This window comes from Coregonus clupeaformis, chromosome 7 (genome assembly GCF_020615455.1).
Source record: "Coregonus clupeaformis isolate EN_2021a chromosome 7, ASM2061545v1, whole genome shotgun sequence".
In the NCBI taxonomy this organism is placed as follows: Eukaryota; Metazoa; Chordata; class Actinopteri; order Salmoniformes; family Salmonidae; genus Coregonus; species Coregonus clupeaformis.
Genome location: NC_059198.1, coordinates 71896044 through 71918156, shown reverse-complemented (window position 1 = coordinate 71918156; position 22113 = coordinate 71896044). Strand labels below are relative to the sequence as shown.

The 22113-nt window shown below is 43.9% G+C and overlaps 1 protein-coding gene across 1 annotated transcript in view; it reads right to left on the bottom strand.

Moving 5' to 3' along the window:
- Positions 1-22113, bottom strand: part of kcnh2b (potassium voltage-gated channel, subfamily H (eag-related), member 2b) — a 291614-nt gene that overhangs the window by 260383 nt on the left and 9118 nt on the right. Inside the window, exon 2 of the mRNA XM_045221514.1 lies at positions 5764-5994. Within this exon, the coding sequence (XP_045077449.1) occupies positions 5764-5994 (231 nt within the window). The remainder of the gene's footprint in view (positions 1-5763; positions 5995-22113) is intronic.

Here is a 22113-nt window from a genome sequence, read left to right as displayed (position 1 = left end):
GTGTAGCTTGTGAGTGTCAAATAGCAGAACCTGTTAGATGTGCGCATTCATGAACCTCAGCTTTTCATAGATAGTTTTTAATAGTTTGTAGCTCAAACCACTCGGACTCTACAGACGTTTTTGTAAAAAAAGACACGGCCCCAGGCCTACTCGGGATCTGCCTTTGTCTCACAAACACCGCTCTAGCTCAGCCCCCGTTAATCACACAGACTAATGGTTGGTATCTATGGATGCAAAAAAGAAATGGACAAATCCAATGGTACAACCCAGAAGTCTGTAGTTCAAACACACCATTTTTTAAATGGGTTAGATGTCCAAAACGCACCGGCGTTAAATAATAATAGTAATAATAATTGGGTTAAATAATCCAACTGCCTGTCTGACTCATAAACTAACCCTTTCAGCTTTACTTTGGCACTATGTTGTTTGGTGAAACAGGAGGTGTGTGTGTGTGTGTGTGCGCGTGTACACGTTAGCCTGCGTGTGCAGTGAAAACAAAGTTAATCACAGGTGCATGTACAGTGCATGTCATCAGAACACACGTGCATGCATACACAAGTGTGTATGTGCAGTGTGTGTGTGCATGTATAATCTAATGTACTGTATGTGTGTTTGTGGGTAGAGGTTGTTAAGTGAACCGTTGGGATTGTTTGTGTAGCTGGTTCCCTGGGCCTGCGGAGAGAGAGAGGCTGGTGGAGAGTGGGCACACACACACACACATTACTATAGTACATTGAGTGTGTAATGAGGCAGACACACGGCACCACCGCTATCACACAGCGCCTTGTCATGATTCATTATTCGGGTGTCAACAAAAGAGGAGAAAACCATACACCACAATAACACTGCATGGGTCTAGTCTGCTGCCACAGTAGGAACTCATCGTGATTGTAGCACTGTGGTGTATTGGGTTATGTTTAATTCAATTCAATTTGATGAGATTTTATTTATCCCTAAAGGCCCAATTGTGTTGGCGTAAAATAGTGGATCATTGAATATACAGTGTGTGCAGACCTGTATGAAATACTGTATGTTCTGTGTCTGCTGAGCTTTCTCTTCTTTGGCTCGTTCAGCTTGACTTTGGTAGTTTAGAATGGCACTCAGTGTGCTTATGTGTTTTCTCACATGTGAACATGCTATTTACTCCCACAAATAGTGCTGTTGATGTCTAACCGTGGATGTTAAGACACATGCACACTAGAAGTCTTCACGGCTCCAAAGCGTTGCGCCCATTCCGAATGGATCTGAGGACAGTCAGATCCATTCTGAAAAGGCCCGTGGAAAAACAGACCCAAACAGACCTGTGCCGGTTCGGGTTCCGAGAAACCCGTTCAGATCTGAGAATAGAAAGAGAAAGCGAAAGAAACCTCCGGCCGGGTGCTGCCAGCACCATCAATAAACGAGACATATTGGCCAAATGATCCACAGTTACGTGTCCTTAACTGCCTATAACATTATATATACATACTGTATATATATTTGTTGTTTTGATGTGTAGCATATTCAAAACTTTATAGCCTATTGTTTAATTGGTTTTTACTTTCCTAAAACAATAATTGTCCACCTCATGGTTCAGCTGTCGGAGATTTGAGCGCTAAATACATCAGGGCATTGCATGCATATGCAACTGTAATTATGAAGATAATTTATGGTGTGGGCCATTTCTAACGGCGTTGATTTTTAGTGGGGCTTTTAGTGGTTTGATTCAGCCGTGGAGGTCATCTCCATAAAAAAGCAAGTACTTCAGGGCCAGTTTTGAGCATGCTCCTTAGCTGCGGCTGCTAAGCAATCACATGAAGAGGCCCAGGGCTTTCAGCTATTGTCAGCCATCTGAGACTTACTCTAGTCTCAAATAGACACCTGGCGTCTCCAAGGCTCCCACACAAGCCTGCTTACTGTAGCTGTCATCTCTGATGACTCCAGCCACTCCAAAGAGGAGGTGGAGCGGACGACTATAGCCAAACATGATTTGTGTGTCTTTGTCAGCTAAATGGAAAAAAAACTCAATGCTGAATAATATAAGGGGTACCAAAAATGAGGGGGTACCATTACCGAACCAGGAGGGATGCCTCTGATTGGCCCAGCCAGTGGAGCATAAAAAGGGCAGGTGCTGCAGAAGGGCTGCATGCAGGGTTACTTAAGGAAATGAGGGCTATTTATGGGCTCCCTTGGCACTCATTCCTGGCCAATCAGGGGCCGGAAGTGGGCAATGAGCAGGGGGCTGCTGGGGGCTGCCATACAGAGACACAGACTGCAGCATGTACCTGCTCCCTGGAGGCCTCAGATCTCTGGGATAACAGGTACACACAAAGAGACTGGCAGTCTGAGTGGAGCTTACTGAGAGCAAGAGCAGGGAGTCTGTGTCTTTATTTCAACCTGCTTCGGTTTACATTTCTAGAACTGGGACAGAGCTGGGACAGAAAAGGCTACGGTCTGTAAAAACAGATCACAGTGGCCTTGAGTCAAGAGGTCCAGATTCTTTGAAATCGAGAGACTGTTAGCAGACCGTGTGCTGACGGGCAACGGGCGCTGATGTACAACTCACACATTGCACTGTCCCCAACTCCCCGCTTCTGCATCAGTGGTGGCGGAGTTTACCTGGAGAAAATGATTAAGTGGCGGTCAGATCGGCGTTGGACAATCGAGCGTGAGAGAAGGGCCAATCCATCATGGTGAAGGCTAATGCCGGAGAGCAGCATTAGATGAATGGAGCGGGGTATTGCTGCACTACCCTTCCCATCCCCTCCTCCTCCCCCCTTTCTGTCACCTCACTCTTTCCAACATTTAAGATACAGAATATTTTTCTTCCCCCCACTCTTTCCTTTGAACAAGGAGGAGAGAGAAGGCGTTGCATTTCCACATAATGCGTTATGTATGAGGTTCCAGGGTGTGTTGCGTTTCGATCGTGACTTTCTGATGAGCCGAGGGAGACTCACCACTGGAACGGGTTGGCGGAGATGAGACCCGTTGACCTATCAGAGGTGAGAGATTATGGATCGGGCCAGCCCCTGAAAGGGCATATTAACTCAGTCCTAAGACTTTCATACACTGAAGAGCGAAGGGAGAAGGAGATAGGGAGAGTGGGCAGAAAAGGAGGGCTGGGACTCCCTCTTGTGATCCCCCAATCACATGGGACCTGGGTAACCCTGGCGACGCAGAGAGCCTCTTGACGGTCTCCCTGGTGACAGTACAAACACACCTCTTGCTGTACAAAAAAGCGCACCCTTGACAATGTTCCAGAGTGGATATGTGCTTCAGTACTCTCCACATTTAGGAGGACAGGGTCAGCCTCATCCAAGCAGTAGATAGCAGCTGTCAACACTCTCTAGAACTCTTATCACTTACTAGAGCCTATACAGTTCGAGTGTAGGAATGAGTCATACTATTGTAGCTAAATGTTATCGTTAGCATTGTTGCAACTACTGGAAACAGAGTAGGGCACTAGAGGGTCAGTACAATACACACACGAATTACGAGGTTCTTTCTCCATCCATTGCAGGCTAAGGGGGGAGTTGTGTATACAGGCGAAACCGATAACTCTTGAGTATAAACAGTGGAAAGTCTGATTGGTGGACCAGGGGTGGCCCGGTGCAGCACTCAAGAGAATGTGAATTATCAGCTGAGAGCAAACATCTGGCGTCATGTAACTCTCTGCTGCTACAGTTACAGCTGGCTCTCCTCTTAATCACCACACATAATGCTAGGAGAGGAACTGAGAAATACCACCTCTCTCTGTTCCTCTCTCCTTTCACCTCTGCTATGTCTCTCTCTCTCTCTCTTTCACTCTCTTTCTCACTCTTTCTCCGTCCTCTCTCTCCTCTTACTTCTACCATGTATTTCTTTCCTCTTGCCTTTCTACTCTCCCTCTCACCTTCTAATTCACTTATTTCCACGGTGTAAGGAAGTGAGAAATGCCACATCATCTCTTTCTCTCTTTTCTCACCTATTCTCAGTATCTCTCTCCTCTCTCTTCATCAATCTTGCTTTTTCTTTTGTTCCTCTTTCCACAGGTGGAAAATGTCCAACATACAGTATCCCTGGATCTTACCCAGGGAGTCTAGCTCTAGTACCATAACAGCATTCTATTACCTGGAGTTTAGTTTATTAGGATCCCCATAAGCTACTACACATGCAGCAGCTACTCTTCCGGGGGTCAACATAAAACGTACAAATAAATGACAAAGTACAGAACAGTAATAGACAAGAACAACATAAGATATTACATTAAATAAAATAAAATAAATAAGAGTTATATATACGAAAGACACAGAGACAACAAAAATACTATTTACACACTATTCATATATATATATATATTATTATATACAGTACAGTTAAATTAGATTTTTAGAAAGAGGAGAGGCGCTGTGATACACAATGTTTTTGAATCTGTTTTTTAAAGCTAAACTTTTTGCCTGAGTAAGCCGCGTATTCCACGATGACATGGCTCTATACATAACTGAGCGATGCATTAAATCTGTTTTTGGTTTGGGTACTGTGAAGAAACCCATAAGGTGTGTCTGGCGTGTCTGGTGGGGTATGTCTGTCTGTTTTGAAGTGTATGCAAATAGATTATACAAGTGGTCAGGCATTTTCAACACACAAATGTTTCTTAAAAAGACTAGAAGAGAAGTAGTGAATTTCTCCTCAACCCTCAACCATGAAAGACTATCATGCATGTTGTTGATGTTAGTTCTGTGTGTTCAGTTAAGGGCAAGGATGGCTGCTTTTTTTGAACCAGCTGCAGCTTTGCTAGGTCTTTCTTTGCTGCACCTGACCATATTCCCAGACAGTAACAAAATGAAAGCCTGAACAACTAGTACAGTTGATCTTTGTGTAAAAAACGCAGAACATCTTTTATAACAGACATCCCTCTCCCCATCTTCACAACAACTTTGTCAATATGACTTGACCATGATAACTGACCATCCAAGGTTACTCCTAGCAGTTCAGCTTCTTCAACTTGTTCAAGGGTCCCTTTATGCACACCTCCAGTTGAGGTGTAGGTCTAAAATAATGATTTTAGCCAAATACAATGCTTTGGGTTTTAGATGTATTTAAGACCAGTTTATTGTTAATGACCTATTCTGACACTGAGAGTAACTCCTTGCTAGGAGTCTCAGTGAGCTCACTGGCTGTAGGTACTGATATGTAGTGTGCAATCATCAGCATACATAGTCATTTTAGCTTCTTGTAAGACAAGTGGCAAATCATTTGTAAAAATAGAGAAGAGTAACGGCCCAAGGCAACTGCCCTGAGGGATACCGCACTGTACATACAGTGGGAAGAACAAGTATTTGATACACTGCCGGTTTTGCAGGTTTTCCTACTTACAAAGCATGTAGAGGTCTGTAATCAAAGTTGCCTCCTGGGATGGGCTACATTTCATTTAATTTCACCTGTCACATTATTTTACATTATGAAGCTTAAGTAGTTCCCCAGAACAGTTGAGCCAGTCATGTGTTTGTTTGTAAATAGCACAACAGGAGAAAGCGGGAGCAGGTGAGACCAGCTGTGTATTGACAGGGGTCGTTGTTTTATATTGAAAGTCAACCATGTTTTTTTGCTTCAATAGAGTGATCAGGGACTTGTAACTATAGTTTTCCTTCACAGAAAATGCTTTTGTGCAACACATTCGGCAGAAAATAGCTTAATTTTCATCAGATGACAACAGAAGTGCAATGCTATTTGGCTGGCAGCCACACAAGTAAATGAGCTTACAATGAAAAAGCAAACACACACACACACAGCGTATCGTCCTACCGTCCTTCCTGTAGAGGTTGATCTCAACTTTCCTCTCCTCCGAGCCCAGCAGTGCTTGAGCCATCTGGGCGATGGCCAGCCGCTTGGTGTGAGGGCCGTACAGGAAGTTGCAGGTGCAGGGCTTCTGCATGATCTCAGCCCGCGAGTAGCCGCACATGGCACAGAAGCCATCGTTGCAGAATATGATGGCGCAGTTCTCCACCCGTGCATTGGCGATGATGAACTTACGACCTGAGGATGAGAGGAAGAGGGAGATGAGGAAGATGGCAGGGGAGAGATAAAGTGTGTATGTGCATGTGTGCGCTTGTGTGTGTGTGGTGTGTGTGAGCGCGTGCTTGCGTGTATGTGTGTGTGTGTGTGTGTGTGTGTGTGTGTGTTTGTGTGTGTGTGTGACTAGCGCAAACTTGTGCATCCTTGACATAATGAGAGAGCGCTACAATCTCATGGCCAAATCTCTAGAATCATTCACAGTGGAGGAGCTATTTAAACCCATTACAACCAACGAGGCTCTGCATTGTTTCAAAGGAGGATGTTCACAGGCTCAAAGCAGCTGTCAACTCCCCCCTCTCTCCGACACACACCTTTCCTCTAACCATGTATGTATATAAAATCCTTAGCGTTGGAACATTGCTGCGGGGACTTGTTTCCATTCAGCCACAAGAGCATTAGTGAGGTTGTGCTCTGATGTTGGGCGATTAGGCCTGGCTCGCAGTCAGCGTTCCAATACATTCCAAAGGTGTTCGATGGGGTTGAGGTCAGGGCTCTGTGCAGGCCAGTCAAGTTATTCCACACCGATCTCGACAAACCATTTCTGTATGGACCTCGCTTTGCGCACGGGGGCATTGTCATGCTGAAACAGGAAAGGGCCTTCCCCAAACTGTTGCCACAAAGTTGGAAGCACTGAATCCTCTAGAATATAATTGTATGCTGTAGCGTAAAAATGTCCCTTCACTGGAACTAAGGGGCCTAGCCCGAACCATGAACAACAGCCCCTGACCATTATTCCTCCTCCACCAAACTTTACAGTTGGCACTATGCATTGGGGCAGGTAGCATTCTCCTGGCATCCGACAAACCCAGATTTGTCCGTCGGACTGCCAGATGGTGAAGTGTGATTCAACACTCCAGAGAACGCGTTTCCATTGCTCATGAGTCCAATGGCGACGAGCTTTACACCACTCCAGCCAACGCTTGGCATTGCGCATGGTGATCTTAGGCTTGTGTGCGGCTGCTCGACCATGGAAACCCATTTCATGAAGCTCAGGACAAACAGTTCAAACAGTTATTTTGCTGACGTTGCTTCCAGTGGCAGTTTAGAACTTGGTAGTGAGTGTTGCAACTAAGGACAGACTTTTAAACGCTACACGCTTCAGCACTCAGCGATCCCGTTCTGTGAGCTTGTGTTGCCTACAACTTCGTGGCTGAGCCGTTGTTGCTCCTAGACGTTTCCACTTCACAATAACCCTACCTCCACCCTCTCCGAGTTGGGCATCTCCGGCGCTGCTCACTCTTGGATTGCGTCCTACCTGACAGGTCGCTCCTACCAGGTGGCGCAGCGAGAATCTGTCTCCGCACCACATGCTCTCACCACTGGTGTCCCCCAGGGCTCAGTTCTAGGCCCTCTCCTATTCTCTCTATACACCAAGTCACTTGGCTCTGTCATATCCTCACACGGTCTCTCCTATCATTGCTACGCAGACGACACACAATTCATTTTCTCCTTTCCCCCTTCTGATAACCAGATGGCGAATCGCATCTCTGCATGTCTGGCAGACATATCAGTGTGGATGTCGGATCACAAACCTCAAGCTGAACCTCGGCAAGATGAGCTGCTCTTCCTCCCGGGGAAGGACTGCCCGCTCCATGATCTCGCCATCACGGTTGACAACTCCATTGAGTCCTCCTCCCAGAGTGCAAAGAACCTTGGCGTGACCCTGGACAACACCCTGGTCGTTCTCCGCTAACATCAAAGCGGTGACCCGATCCTGCAGGTTCATGCTCTGCAACATTTGCAGAGTACGACCCTACCTTACACAGAAAGCGGCACAGGTCCTAATCCAGGCACTTGTCATCTCCCTTCTAGATTACTGCAACGCACTGTTGGCTGGGCTCCCTGCCTGTGCCATTAAACCCCTACAACTTATCCAGAACGCTGCAGCCCGTATGGTGTTCAACCTTCCCAAGTTCTCTCATGTCACCTACACTACACTGGCTTCCAGTTGAAGCTCGCATCTACTACAAAACCATGGTGCTTGCCTACGGAGCTGTGAGGGGAACGGCACCTCCTTACCTTCAGGCTCTGATCAGACCCTACACCCAAACGAGGGCACCATGTTCATCCACCTCTGGCCTGCTAGCCCCCCTACCTCTACTGAAGCACAGTTTCCGCTCAGCCCATCAAAGCTATTCGCTGCTCTGGCACTCCAATGGTGGAACAAGCTCCCCCACGAAGCCAGGACAGCGGAGTCACTGACCACCTTTCGGAGACACTTGAAACCCTACCTCTTTAAGGAATACCTGGAATAGTATAACAGTAATCCTTCTACACCCCCCAGTGGTGGTTGTCCCACTGACTATCCTAAGTTGAATGCACCAATTTGTAAGTTGCTCTGGATAAGAGCGTCTGCTAAATTACTTAAATGTAAATGTACATAATACCTAAAATACCTCGACTAACCTATACCCCCACACATTGACTCAGTACCGGGAACCCCCTGTATATAGCCTAGTTATTGTTATTTTATTGTGTTACTTTTTCTCTTACTTTATTTTATTTTATTTTTGTACTAATGTTTTTAGCAAATATTTTCTTACTTACTTTTTACAAAAATGCTGCGTTGTTGGTTAAGGGCTTGTAAGTAAGCATTTTATGGTAAGGTCTACACCTGTTGCATTCAGCACATGTGACAAATACAATTTGATTTGATTTGATTTAACTGAAATGTGAGTAGTTGGAAAAGTGGTATCCTATGACGGTGCCACGGTTGTCTATAACGATTGCATGGCTGTATGCTCAATTTTATACACCTGTCAGCAACAGGTGTGGCTGAAATAGCCGAATCCACTAATTTGAAGGGGTGTCCACATACTTGTGTATATATATACAGTACCAGTCAAAAGTTTGGACACACCTACTCATTCAAGGGTTTTTCTTTATTTTTACTAATTTCTACATTGTAGAATAATAGTGAAGACATCAAAACTATGAAATAACACATTTGGAATCATGTAGTAACCAAAAAAGTCAAAAAAATCAAAATATCTTTTAGATTTTAGATTCTTCAAAGTAGCCACCATTTTCCTTGAAGACAGCTTTGTACACTCTTGGCATTCTCTCAACCAGCTTCATTCGGTAGTCACCTGGAATGCATTTCAATTAACAGGTGTTCCTTGTTAAAAGTTAATTTGTGGAATTTCTTTCCTTCTTAATGCGTTTGAGCCAATCAGTTGTGTTGTGACAAGGTAGGGATGGTATACAGAAGATAGCCCTATTTGGTAAAAGACCAAGTCCATATTATGGCAAGAACTGCTCAAATAAGCAAAGAGAAACGACAGTCCATCATTACTTTAAGACATGAAGGTCGTTCAATCCGGAACATTTCAAGAACTCCAAATGAGCAGGAAACTCTTTCAGCAGTGGTGGCAAAGTTAGTGTGGGGGGGACGTGGTAGTGGGCGTGGCCAATGGCACGGTCTCCGGCCAGATTTTTTTTAGGCCCGCTTGGCCACAGAGACAACATTTTGCTGTTTTAAAGCTAATTTCCTGCAATTCTACACATTTTGCCATGGGTTATGCCATGTTTCTATGCTTCCTGTGTGACTCAAACATAACAAAATCAATAGTGGCCCCCATGCCATGCCATTTTTGGAATTTTACATTCTCCGACTGTCTAGTTTTTATTTTGGTGGTTGTTAGTTAGATACTTTATATCTGGTTGTAGTCATTTAAGTTTACACTGAAAACGTTTTACCATCTTCAATTTTTTTTTTATATATTTTTTTTATAGCTTTGATGTATCTCCGCCTCGCCATATTTTAGACACATTTATTTGAGGTTTTTACTGGAGCGGTCGCCGATAAATCCACCTCAAGGACTAAAGCATACAAAGCACAAAGTGTCTCAGCATTGAGAATGCTTAAGACTTTGCTCACATAATTGCCTTTTGTTCAACGCATCACCATAGACCTTGAGCACAATGTATCACGACTCTTAAATAAGAAGCTGACTTATTCCAAGTGTGGTTCAAAATGGGCAATTCAAACTGGTATTGTGGCAGATGGATTCCATTCAAGTTTTTTGACTGAACCAACAAACATTGTTTAAAGAATAACATCCGCTTGTCCTAATTCCGATATGGTATTGAAAATGGGTTTTGTATTGAACTGTAGTCCTAAACTAAAAGTTAATGGCCCAAAGATGTATGAGTGTGGGACAGGTTTGTGTATCAATTGCCAAGCCATAACTTGGCTCACTATCTGTTTTTACAGTATCGACTTCCTTAGTGTCCCACTCCCAGCGATAGTTTCTTTTGTGATCTCAAACTGTGTGTGTGTTGTGTGTGTGTGTATGTGTGTGTGTTGTGTGTGTTTAGCGATGGGGCATTGTGTATTCCAGGCACGGCACATGCACCGTCTGTTGTTTTCACCTGTTCCAGAAACCCCTGGAAAGCAACAATAACAACCCGTCTTCTCTTATTCTCTCTCTCGCTTTCTCGCACACACAAAGACACACACGCACACACCCCTCGCCGGCCTCACACCACCAGCTCTTACTGTCTGAAGAAGAAAGAGCCACATACATACAGTAACAACACGCCGGCTTTCTCTCTCACGCTTCCTCTCATTTACTACCTCTCCCTCATAACTCTCTCTCTCTTTCTCTCTCACACACTCACACTAACACAGATAGATCACAAACAACAACTCCCACCCAGGTATGGAAAGGGAAGAGAGGGCAAGGCTAAAACACTGCAAGGCCCTGACCAAATCCAATCTCCCATAAGGCACAGCTTGTACCCTATGCTACGCACAAATGAAGTGGCATTTGACTTGTAATTTGGCTTGTAAAATTGTTGACTATTAAAATCTTACCTTATACTTTGAGCTTTTTAATAATAGCTATAGGATGAAAAAGCAATTAAATTTCACTGGTACTGTTCCCAGCTATTTTCCCAAAGACTGCATCTATCTAGCCTTCACTGCTACATCAACCCCCTATCCCTAGTGAGAGAATTAGGGAAGATTAGTTGTTGTAATTCGGATCACAGGAAGACTAGCTGTCATCATGGAGTCAGCTAATGGGGATCCTAATAAAATAAAATACCAGGGCCAAAGTTAAAACACAATAACAGGTCCTGGAGCAAGGCAACTCAGATATGCATGGAAACAAAGGCTATCCTTTCTCCAAGTTGCCGCTACGTTCAATGGCTTCCCTCTATAAATAAGCAGCGATGGAGCCCTTAGCGGGTCATAAAGCTAACAGGTTAAACACTGGTAATGAGAGGACGGGTCACATGACCAATTGAACTACGGTCTGAGCATGCCTCATTTGGCAAGCGCTAATGGATAGCTACAAAGATAGCGCTGAAATGTACAGTGCCTTGCAAAAGTATTCATCCCCCTTGGCGTTTTTCCTATTTTGTTGCATTACAACTTGTGATTTAAATTGATTGTTATTTGGATTTCATGTAATGGACATACACAAAATAGTTGAAATTGGTGAAATTAAATTTAAAAAAAAACTTTCTTCAAGAAATTCTAAAAAATAAATAACGGAAAAGTGGTATGTGCATATGTATTCACCCCCTTTGCTATGAAGCCCCTAAATAAGATCTGGTGCAACCAATTACATTCTGAAGTCACATAATTAGTTAAATAAAGTCCACCTGTGTGCAATCTAAGTGTCACATAATCTGTCACATGATCTGAGTATATATACACCTGTTCTGAAAGGCCCCATTTTCTGCAACACCACTAAGCAAGGGGCACCACCAAGCAAGCGGCATCATGAAGACCAAGGAGCTCTCCAAACAGGTCAGGGACAAAGTTGTAGAGAAGTACAGATCAGGGTTGGGTTATAAAAAAATATCAGAAACTTTGAACATCCCACGGAGCACCATTAAATCCATTATTAAAAAATGGAAAGAATATGGCACCACAACAAACCTGCCAAGAGAGGGCCACCCACCAAAACTCACGGACCAGGCAAGGAGGGCATAAATCAGAGAGGCAACAAAGAGACCAAAGATAACCCTGAAGGAGCTGCAAAGCTCCACAGCGGAGATTGAAGTATCTGTCCATAGGACCATTTTAAGCCGTACACTCCACAGAGCTGGGCTTTACGGAAGAGTGGCCATAAACAAGCAAACACGTTTGGGGTTCGCCAAAAGCCATGTGGGAGCCTCCCCAAACATATGGAAGAAGGTACTCTGGTCAGATTAGACTAAAATTGAGCTTTTTGGCCATCAAGGAAAATTCTATGTCTGATTTGAGACTGGGATGGAGGTTCACCTTCCAGCAGGACAATGACCCTAAGCATACTGCTAAAGCAACACTTGAGTGGTTCAACATTTAAATGTTTTGGAATGGCCTAGTCAAAGGCCCGATCTCAATCCAATTGAGAACCTGTGGTATGACTTAAAGACTGCTGTACACCAGTGGAACCCATCCAACTTGAAGGAGCTGGAGCAGTTTTGCCTTGAAGAATGGGCAAAAATCCCAGTGGCTAGATGTGCCAAGCTTATAGAGACATACCCCAAGAGACTTGCAGCTGTAATTGCTGCAAAAGGTGGCTCTACAAAGTATTGACTTTGCGGGGGTGATTAGTTATGCACGCTCAAGTTTTCTGTTTTTTTGTCTTATTTCTTCTATGTTTCACAATAAAAAATATTTTGCATCTTCAAAGTGGTAGGCATGTTGTGTAAATGAAATTATACAACCCCCCCAAAAAATCCCTTTTAATTCAAGGTTGTAAGGCAATAAAATAGGAAAAATGCCAAGGGGGTGAATACTTTCACAAGCCACTGTATAAGACTTGGTGCTGATCTAAGGGAGGAGATGTGAGGATATGTTGATATGTAAGTTGATATGTAAGTACAATGGTTAAGTGGAATAAAATAAATATTAAGATGGGTGCCAGGAGTAAAGATATCCTACCATAGAGGCAGACACACACACACAGAATGACTGCGAGGGAACTGCTGACAAAGACCAGTGTTTATTCTTCCCCTTTAGAACTGCAACAATGTGAGAATCATAAAAGACGTTCGGGGAAAGATAAAGCTTTTGTCCTGTCCTGCGATGCTTCCTGAAACGAAAAAATATAAAAATAAAAATGAAGAGTTTTAAAACTTTACTCTGGTATGCTTTGTTCAGTGGAGTCTGCAGGCTCCATTTGGGCGCAGAGAGGCTGGGGAGTCACCGGGGGCAGTGCTTATCAAACACCTCCTAATGAGGCTCTGGCTGAGAGAGGCAGAGGAAGAGGAGAGAGGCTGATTAAAGATAAACCAGTGAAACTCACAGGGAAGGAAAGAGACAGCATTTCACATTCCCACTGACTTACACACACTGAAACACAATGCAGCCTGAATATTTCACCAGGCCTCAGGGGCGTCTGTTCACGGTGGTTAGCCCATCTGTGAGTGGGTAGCTTGGGGACCTGCAACGTATGGTGAGGGGGCGTAGGGACCCCCATGACTAGCATATGGAAGACTGTGTGTGTGTGTGTCTTTGTGTGTGTGAGTGTGTGTGTATGTATCAAATCAAAGTTTATTGGTCGCGTACACAGATTTGCAGATGTTATCGCAGGTGCAGCAAAATAGTTGTTTCTAGCTACAACAGTGCACTAATATTGTGTGTGTGTGTGTGTGTGTGACATGGAGCTGCTTTCTATCTGTGTATGCCTATTGCATCCCACTCAGCTGATGCTGTGTAGGAGACTAGCAGACAAAACCATGAAGACACAGACATAAACAGTATGAGTGACCTATCATCATTAACCCCTTGCCTTGCTCTGGACAATCAACTGAACCCACGAAGCCTGCACTTACACTGAGTGTACAAAACATTAGGGACACCTTCCTAATATTGACTTGCACCCCCCCCGCCCTCCGTTGCCCTCAGAAAATCCTTCTTTAACCTGTCTCCTCCCCTTCATCTACACTGATTAAAGTGGATTAACAAGTGACATCAATAAGGGATCATAGCTTTCACCTGGATTCACCTGGTCAGTCTATATCATGGAAAGAGTTCTTAATGTTTTTTATACTCAATGTATAACCCCATTAACATTATGTAACTTTCCCATCCAGAAAAGCACAAATATTGGAGATTATAAGCAGAAATTCAAAAGCTGTCATTGCATATACAGTAGTGTAGTCATGCCTGGCTTATTGTATCCACATTGACTGTCCCTGTGTCAATGGATCTTGACCTCAGGACTGCAGTGTGTAAAGGGATGTTGAGGTCATCATAACATGTTATGACATCCACTCTGGGGACAGATCTAGGATCGGGCTTACTCTCCCCCAATCTGAACCCCAACTATAAGCTTGAAAACTAAGATGCTATCTAGAACCTAAAAGGGTTCTTGCATTCCCTAGCACGTTTCATTTTTACAATCAACATAATATTTTATGGGCCATTTCTCAATGAAGTGAGTGTGAACTCCCTAAATGGGGTAATGCAGATTTATGCAAGGTGGGTTTTATTCTGAGGACACTGGGAGGACTTTAGTCTATAAAATGGTTAGTATTTCCTAGACGAGTGCTAAGAGAGTTGGTAGAGCAGACACTTACATAGCCGAAGAGCTTCAGGGAAGAGGCAGAGAGGGGCAGAGGAGATAAAGAGAGAGAGAGAGAGAGAGAGAGAGAGAGAGAGAGAGGGGGGGCTGACACAGGATGGAGTGTTGGAATGGCAGAGTGGTCACAGAAGTGAGAGCGGAGGAGGAGGAGAGTGAAGGACAGCGAAGAGGAGGAGGAGAAAGAGGAGGAGGAGGAGGAGGAGGAGGGAGGCAGCGGGTGGAGGACAAAGTGACAACGTGCTGCCTGTTGGAGCTCAGAGTGGACCACTAACAGAGAAGCGACACAGAGGACTGAAATATACCTTCGCTTCCAACTGTGCTGCTTGAATAGCTTTCAAACTAGTTTATAAACTCAATTCAAACAATTTTTGTTGCCACAGATTTGGTTGCTAGTCTTCATAGTATACGTACACTACTCCCTAAATATAACACAAATAAATAAATGATTGTTTGCAGTTGTTCCATTTCCTTTAATTGTCCTCTTAGCTGTTACATGGGGAATTACATGCACAGTAGTACTCCATGTTTAGCAAAGGCAGAGTTACCTAAGAAATAAAGTTTGAGCAACAAACTGACAAGACTTTTGATGAAACACAGCTTGTCTCACCGTTCACACATCCATTTCCATGTAAAAAGCCCTGTGAGGACGAACAAGTGAAGTTCATAGGAGCACATCCAATTTGGTGTCAAATGAAAGCTAAGAGTCTATATTCTTGAGAAATTAAGGCATATAGTATATACATTTTTCAACCATTTTCCATCCTAAATATTAGGAATAAGCAAAGGCTTTGATTTCTGGCCAAACAGAAGGAAAAGGGGTCTTAGAAAACGTCTAGCAGAAAATGTCTTACAAGGTATTAGAAATACATCTATCTTTATTCGTCACATGCTTCCTAAACAACAGGTGTGGACTAACAGTGAAATGCTAACTTACGGATCCTTTTCCAACAATGCAGGGTTAAAGATAAGATACAAAATAGAAATAGTGACACAAGGAATGAATACACAGTGAATAACGAATAACAAAAACAACAATAATAACAATAGTGAGTAAATACATTAAAGAAATACATGAAAACACAATGTTGACATAAAGACCCCTGTCAACTAATATCAACACTGAAATTATTTGCCTAGTCTTGTCATTCTGTTACCAAAAACCCATATATCTTTAAGACATTTTCTAATTTCTCTCCCTCATGAGGAGGGAGAATAATGAAAGTTCACATAAGTAACAAGTAAAGGTAGACCTACCAATTGGTTAGTGTTTTTACTGATAACAATTTGTTTTATGATTTATAAAGTGATTAAAATGTGTAATTCTGTTACCAAATCGGTAACAGAATGACAAAAAAATCTGTAACAGAATGACTGCAACTGAATTGGCTACAATGGGAATTCATAGTAGTCACAAACCACAGTTGGGTCACCTGCTACTCTCCTCCCTTCTACTGGCGTACTGTTATTTTCAGCTCATAACTGATTTCTTTCTCTTTCATGGTGGTCAAAGCAAGAGCGTGAAAACAGTCTGGACAACCCCTCGCGCTCTCTCTCCAGTTAATGTCACCTCTCCCGGCTCTTACTGACACCTACCCATGAGGCCCCTCTCTTTCCATTTCCATTTTAGTCATTTAGCAGACGCTCTTATCCAGAGCGACTTACAGTTAGTGAGTGCATACATTATATATTTTTTATATTTTTTATACTGGCCCCCCGTGGGAAACGAACCCAGAACCCTGGCGTTGCAAACGCCATGCTCTACAAACTACCCCTACCCTGGACGACGCTGGGCCAATTGTGCGCCGCCCCATGGGTCTCCCGGTCGCGGCCGGCTACGACAGAGCCTGGATTCGAACCAGGATCTCTAGTGGCACAGCTAGCACTGCGATGCAGTGCCTTAGACCACTGGGCCACTCGGACTGACCCCGGACGCCCATGGATGTTGAAATGTGTTCAGTCCAAATCCAAATCTAAACCAATCATAGACATCTGTTTCACAAGTGTGGACAGCACAATAGTACAGTAGAGCACAGTACAGTACAGTACATTAAAGAAAAGTAGAGTATACTAATTATAGGTCAGTACAATACAGTACTGTACTGTACAGTAGAGTTTGGTACAGTAAAATAGAGCACACTAGTTTAGAGTACAGTATAATTTACTGTACTGTACTGCACTGTACTCTACTGTGTTGTGTTGTGTTGTGTTGTGTTGTACTGAACTCTACTCTACTGTGATGTGCTGTGCTCTACTGTAATGCACTCTACTGTGCTCTACTGTGCTGTACTGTCCTGTACTGGATAGGTAAGGGTAGGTAACAATACATCTGCCACACTGATCCTCAACACAGGGGCCCCTCAGGGGTGCGTGCTCAGTCCCCTCCTGTACTCCCTGTTCACCCATGACTGCATGGCCAGGCACGACTCCAACACCATCATTAAGTTTGCCGACGACATAACAGTGGTAGGCCTGATCACCGACAACAATGAGACAGCCTATACGGAGGAAGTCAGAGACCTGGTCGTGTGGTGCCAGGATAACAATCTCTCCCTCAACATGATCAAGACAAAGGAGATGATTGTGGACTACAGGAAAAAAAAGAGGACTGAGCACACCCCCATTCTCATCGACGGGGCTGTAGTGGAACAGGTTGAGAGCTTCAAGTTCCTTGGTGTCCACATCACCAACAAACTATCATGGTCCAAACACACCAAGACAGTCGTGAAGAGGGCACGACAAAGCCTATTCCCCCTCAGGAGACTGAAAAGATTTGGCATGGGTCCTTAGATCCTCAAAAAGTGCTACAGCTGCACCATCGAGAGCATCCTAACTGGTTGCATCACTGCCTGGTATGGAAACTGCTCGGCTTCCGACCGCATGGCACTACAGAGGGTAGAGCGTACGGCCCAGTACATCACTGGGGCCAAGATTCCTGCCATCCAGGACGTCTATACCAGGCGGTGTCAGAGGAAGGCCCTAAACAATTTTAAATGCTCCAGCCACCCTAGTCATAGACTGTTCTCTCTGCTACCGCACCGGAGCGCCAAGTCTAGGTCCAAAAGGCATCTTAACAGCTTCTACCCCCAAGCCATAAGACTCCTGAACAGCTAATCATGGCTACCCGGACTATTTACATTGCCCCCCACCCCCCCCATACCCCACTTTAACTCTACCCACATGTACATATTACCTAAATTACATCGACTAACCGGTGCCCCCGCACATTGACTCTGTACTGGTACCCCCTGTATATAGCCTCCCTACTGTTATCTTATTTTACTGCTGCTCTTTAATTATTTGTAATTTTTTTACTTATCTATTTTTTACATTTTTCTTTCTTTTGTTAAAAACTGCATTGTTGGTTAAGGGCTTGTAAGTAAGCATTTCACTGTAATGTCTACACCTGTTGTATTCGGCACGTGGCAAATAAAATGTGATTTGATTTGATTTGACTGTGATGTCCAAACTTGTGAAACATAGACTTCTATGATTGGTACATATTTGGTCTGGTCCGGACCAACCAAATTCTGTCTTGTTTGCGGGCGGAGCTCATTACAATAATAGCCAGTGTGTAGAATAATACCCAAACATGCAAAGGAGGATAGTACATTTTTCTACCCTTGTACTGTATATCTATTCAGGATACATCACCATGAAAATAGTGACATTCATAATTATACATTTTTGTATAGTACAGATCAGGGACCCATGATGTCATTCTGTTACCAACATTCTGTTACCGAGTGTTAATCCACTTCACTCACTGTAGTTCAATCTTTTCAAACTCAAGGTGTCATATCATAGCTGACACCCCATTCTTTGTGCATACATTTTTTAATCTTAATTCAGAATTGAAAAATGTGGTCACATAAAAAACTGAGGGAGATTTTACCATCATTTCATTATCAAACATCTGCACTGTTCTTCAAGTAAATGTGTTTTTGTGAAATGTTCAGTGGAAATTGTTAGAAGTAGTCCTTGTGCATAGAATTGCATGGTTTCTTTAACTTTGCAATCAATGGTTTTTGTTTGGCATAATTTTAAAGTGAGAAATCTGAGTCTCATCGTCATTCTGTTACCGTGGCAATCCCAATGAAAAAACAGAGAAGGAGATACTTTTGTTACAAAGACACCTCCTCATCCGAGAAGAACGCACCTGAGAGGTTTCAGATATCTCACTTTATCTCAAATGTGATAATACAATAAAACATGGTAATTAAATCTGTCTCACACAAAAAGCACGTCGTTATCAGAGTAGCTAGCGTAGTTCACGTCAACAATGAAACCTCATCTTCTCATTGAGAGGACCACAATGGAAACAAGTCTCTTGACTTTTTTGGATCCTCACAGTTTTGGTATATGTATCTGTTGCCATGTTTGGCCAACATTTTGTGTATTTAAATTGTCATATAAAATCAAATCAAACTGACACACTAGCCTAGCTACCCGAGCTAGCATTGTGTCGTTTAAAGCTGGAACGCACAAACAAAGGACACTTGGTGACGACAGGTCAGGCTGGAAGCGGAAGGCTTTTGAAAGCAGCAGCCCACTTGGAAGCGGAAGTATGGAGCTCATTTCCCCAGCAGGTGCCATGTTCCCCAGTTGGACGGGCGCTTGGTAGCAGCGGGGGGATGAAACTGTTAGACCATGGCAACCCAGCGGGTCGCTCGGAGAGACTGGGAATGACTGCTAGTAACAGAGACAACAGAGTACAGAAGGAAAGATGCTGAGAGAGAGAGAGACTCTCAGTGTTGTAGCATGCGCCGACATTTACGAGAGTCAAACGGAGTGAGAGGGGGAAGAGAGGTATAGTAAATAACAGTTTTACAGATACAGAGATGGAAAGATTGTGTTAATGGCTGTCTTGGTTAAAGGAGATGATTGCACGGGGTCTTACAGCTGTAGCCTAAACACACTGTGTCGATATGGCTAGGATCGCACGAGCATGGCGCTTGTAACGCCAGGGTAGTGGGTTCGATCCCCGGGACCACCCATACGTAGAAATGTATGCACACATGACTGTAAGTCGCTTTGGATAAAAGTGTCTGCTAAATGGCATATTATTATTATTATTACAAGTTCACAATTGAGGGTGAGAGAGATTGACCCTGCATGCATCAGCCCCACTATCGCTAAGTGACTAGGAATCAGGTTGAGAAAACACCACTTACTATAGACACCTATAAATATACAACACCTATAACTAATCCATGCACAGCCAATGTTAGTCGTGATCCATCCGCATTTTAGTCATTTAGCAGACACTCTTATCCAGAGTGACTTACAGGAGCAATTAAGGTTAATTGCCTTGCTCAAGGGCACAGAAAGATTTTTCATTTAGTCGGCTTGGGGATCCGAACCAGCAACCTTTCGGTTACTGGCCCAACGCTCCTAACCTGGCCCAACGCTACCTGACAACCCCAGTGTACCGATACACTGAGACGAAAACAATCTCTCTCTCTCTCTCTCTCTCTCTCTCTCTCTCTCTCTCTCTCTCTCTCTCTCTCTCTCTCTCTCTCTCTCTCTCTCTCTCTCTCTCTCTCTCTCTCTCTCTCTCTCTCTCTCTCTCTCTCTCTCTCTCTCTCTCTCTCTCTCTCTCTCTCTCTCTCTCTCTCTCTCTCTCTCTCTCTCTCTCTCTCTCTCTCTCTCTCTCTCGTTAAGGCTGTGACACCGCAGGTTCAGTGTGAAGGAACATCAAGGCCCTCTCCTGAACACTGCTCAAACCAGGGGAGTGTTCAGGTGCCGAATGTACAGTAGCATATGACTTCAGATCATTCACACAATCCTGCTTCTCTATCTACAGACAGAGCCTGGATTGAGTCAGCTACCTTGGAAGACTGGAAGGACATTGTCCTCTGGGGAACCATGCACTCCGTGTGGGCCTGGCTAGTTGCCCTGGTGATGGTGTGTTTGTGCCTGGGCTGTAAAGCTTAATGTCCTTCCCAGGTCCCATCTCATACAGTCCTAATTGGAGGGTTCTTTCTCATGGGGCCAGGGAGCAATGACTACACAGACAGAGGAAACAAGGTGGCAGGTAGCCTAGTGGTTAGAGAGGCGAGCCAGCAACTGGAGGGTTGAATCATTATATCATTTGTTTTGGTACTGTCCATATGTTTTAGGTCGCAGGTTCAGGAATGGCTGAAGAATTGCAACATTTACCTGACGCTAACTCTGCAAATAGAACTGCTGGGTGATTTGAAAAGTCATAGTGAGAGAGAGAGAGAGGGAGGGAGAGAGAGAGAGAGAGAGAGAGAGAGAGAGAGAGAGAGAGAGAGAGAGAGAGAGAGAGAGAGAGAGAGAGAGAGAGAGAGAGAGAGAGAGAGAGAGAGAGAGAGAGAGAGAGAGAGAGAGAGAGAGAGAGAGAGAGAGAGAGAGAGAGAGAGAGAGAGAGAGAGAGAGAGAGAGAGTATAATAATACTCTTACCAAAAATGTTTATCTTTAATTTACAATCTGTAGAAACTACAGTTGAAGTCGGAAGTTTACATACACCTTAGCCAAATACATTTAAACTCAGTTTTTCACAATTCCTGACCTTTATCCTAGTAAAAATTCCCTGTCTTAGGTCAGTTTGGATCACCACTTTATTTTAATAATGAGAAATGTCAGAATAATAGTAGCGAGAATGATTTATTTCAGCTTTTATTTCTTTCATCACATTCCCAGCGTGTCAGAAGTTTACATACACTCTATTAGTATTTGGTAGCATTGCCTTTTAATTGTTTAACTTGGGTCAAACGTTTTGGGTAGCCTTTCACAAGCTTCCCACAATAAGTTGGGTGCATTTTGGCACATTCCTCCTGACAGAGCTGGTGTAACTGAGTCAGGGTTGCAGGCCTCCTTGCTCACACACACTTTTTCAGTTCTGCCCACAAATGTTCTATAGGATTGAGGTCAGGGCTTTGTGATGGCCACTCCAATACCTTGACTTTGTTGTCCTTAAGCCATTTTGCCACAACTTTGGAAGTATGCTTGGGGTCATTGTCCATTTGGAAGACCCATTTGCGACTAAGCTTTAACTTCCTGACTGATGTCTTGAGATGTTGCTTCAATATATCCACATCATTTTCCTTCCTCATGATGCCATCTATTTTGTGAGCATTTCTCCTTTGCCAAGATAATCCATCCACCTGACAGGTGTAGCATATCAAGAAGCTGATTAAAGAGGCATGATCATTACACAGGTGCACCTTGTGCTGGGGACAATAAAAGGCCACTCTAAAATGGGCAGTTTTGTCACACAACACAATGCCACAGATATCTCAAGTTTTGAGGGAGCGTGTAATTGCCATGCTGACTGCAGGAATGTCCACCAGAGCTGTTGGCAGATAATTAATCGCTCATTTTTCTACCATAAGCCGCCTCCAACGTCGTATTATAGAATTTGGCAGTACGTCCAACAGGCCTCACAACCGCAGACCATGTGTATGGCGTCGTGTGGGCGAGCAGTTTGCTGATGTCAACTTCGTAAACAGAGTGCCCCATGGTGGCAGTGGGGTTATGGTATAGGCAGGCATAAACTACAGACACAATTGCATTTTATCGATTGGCAAT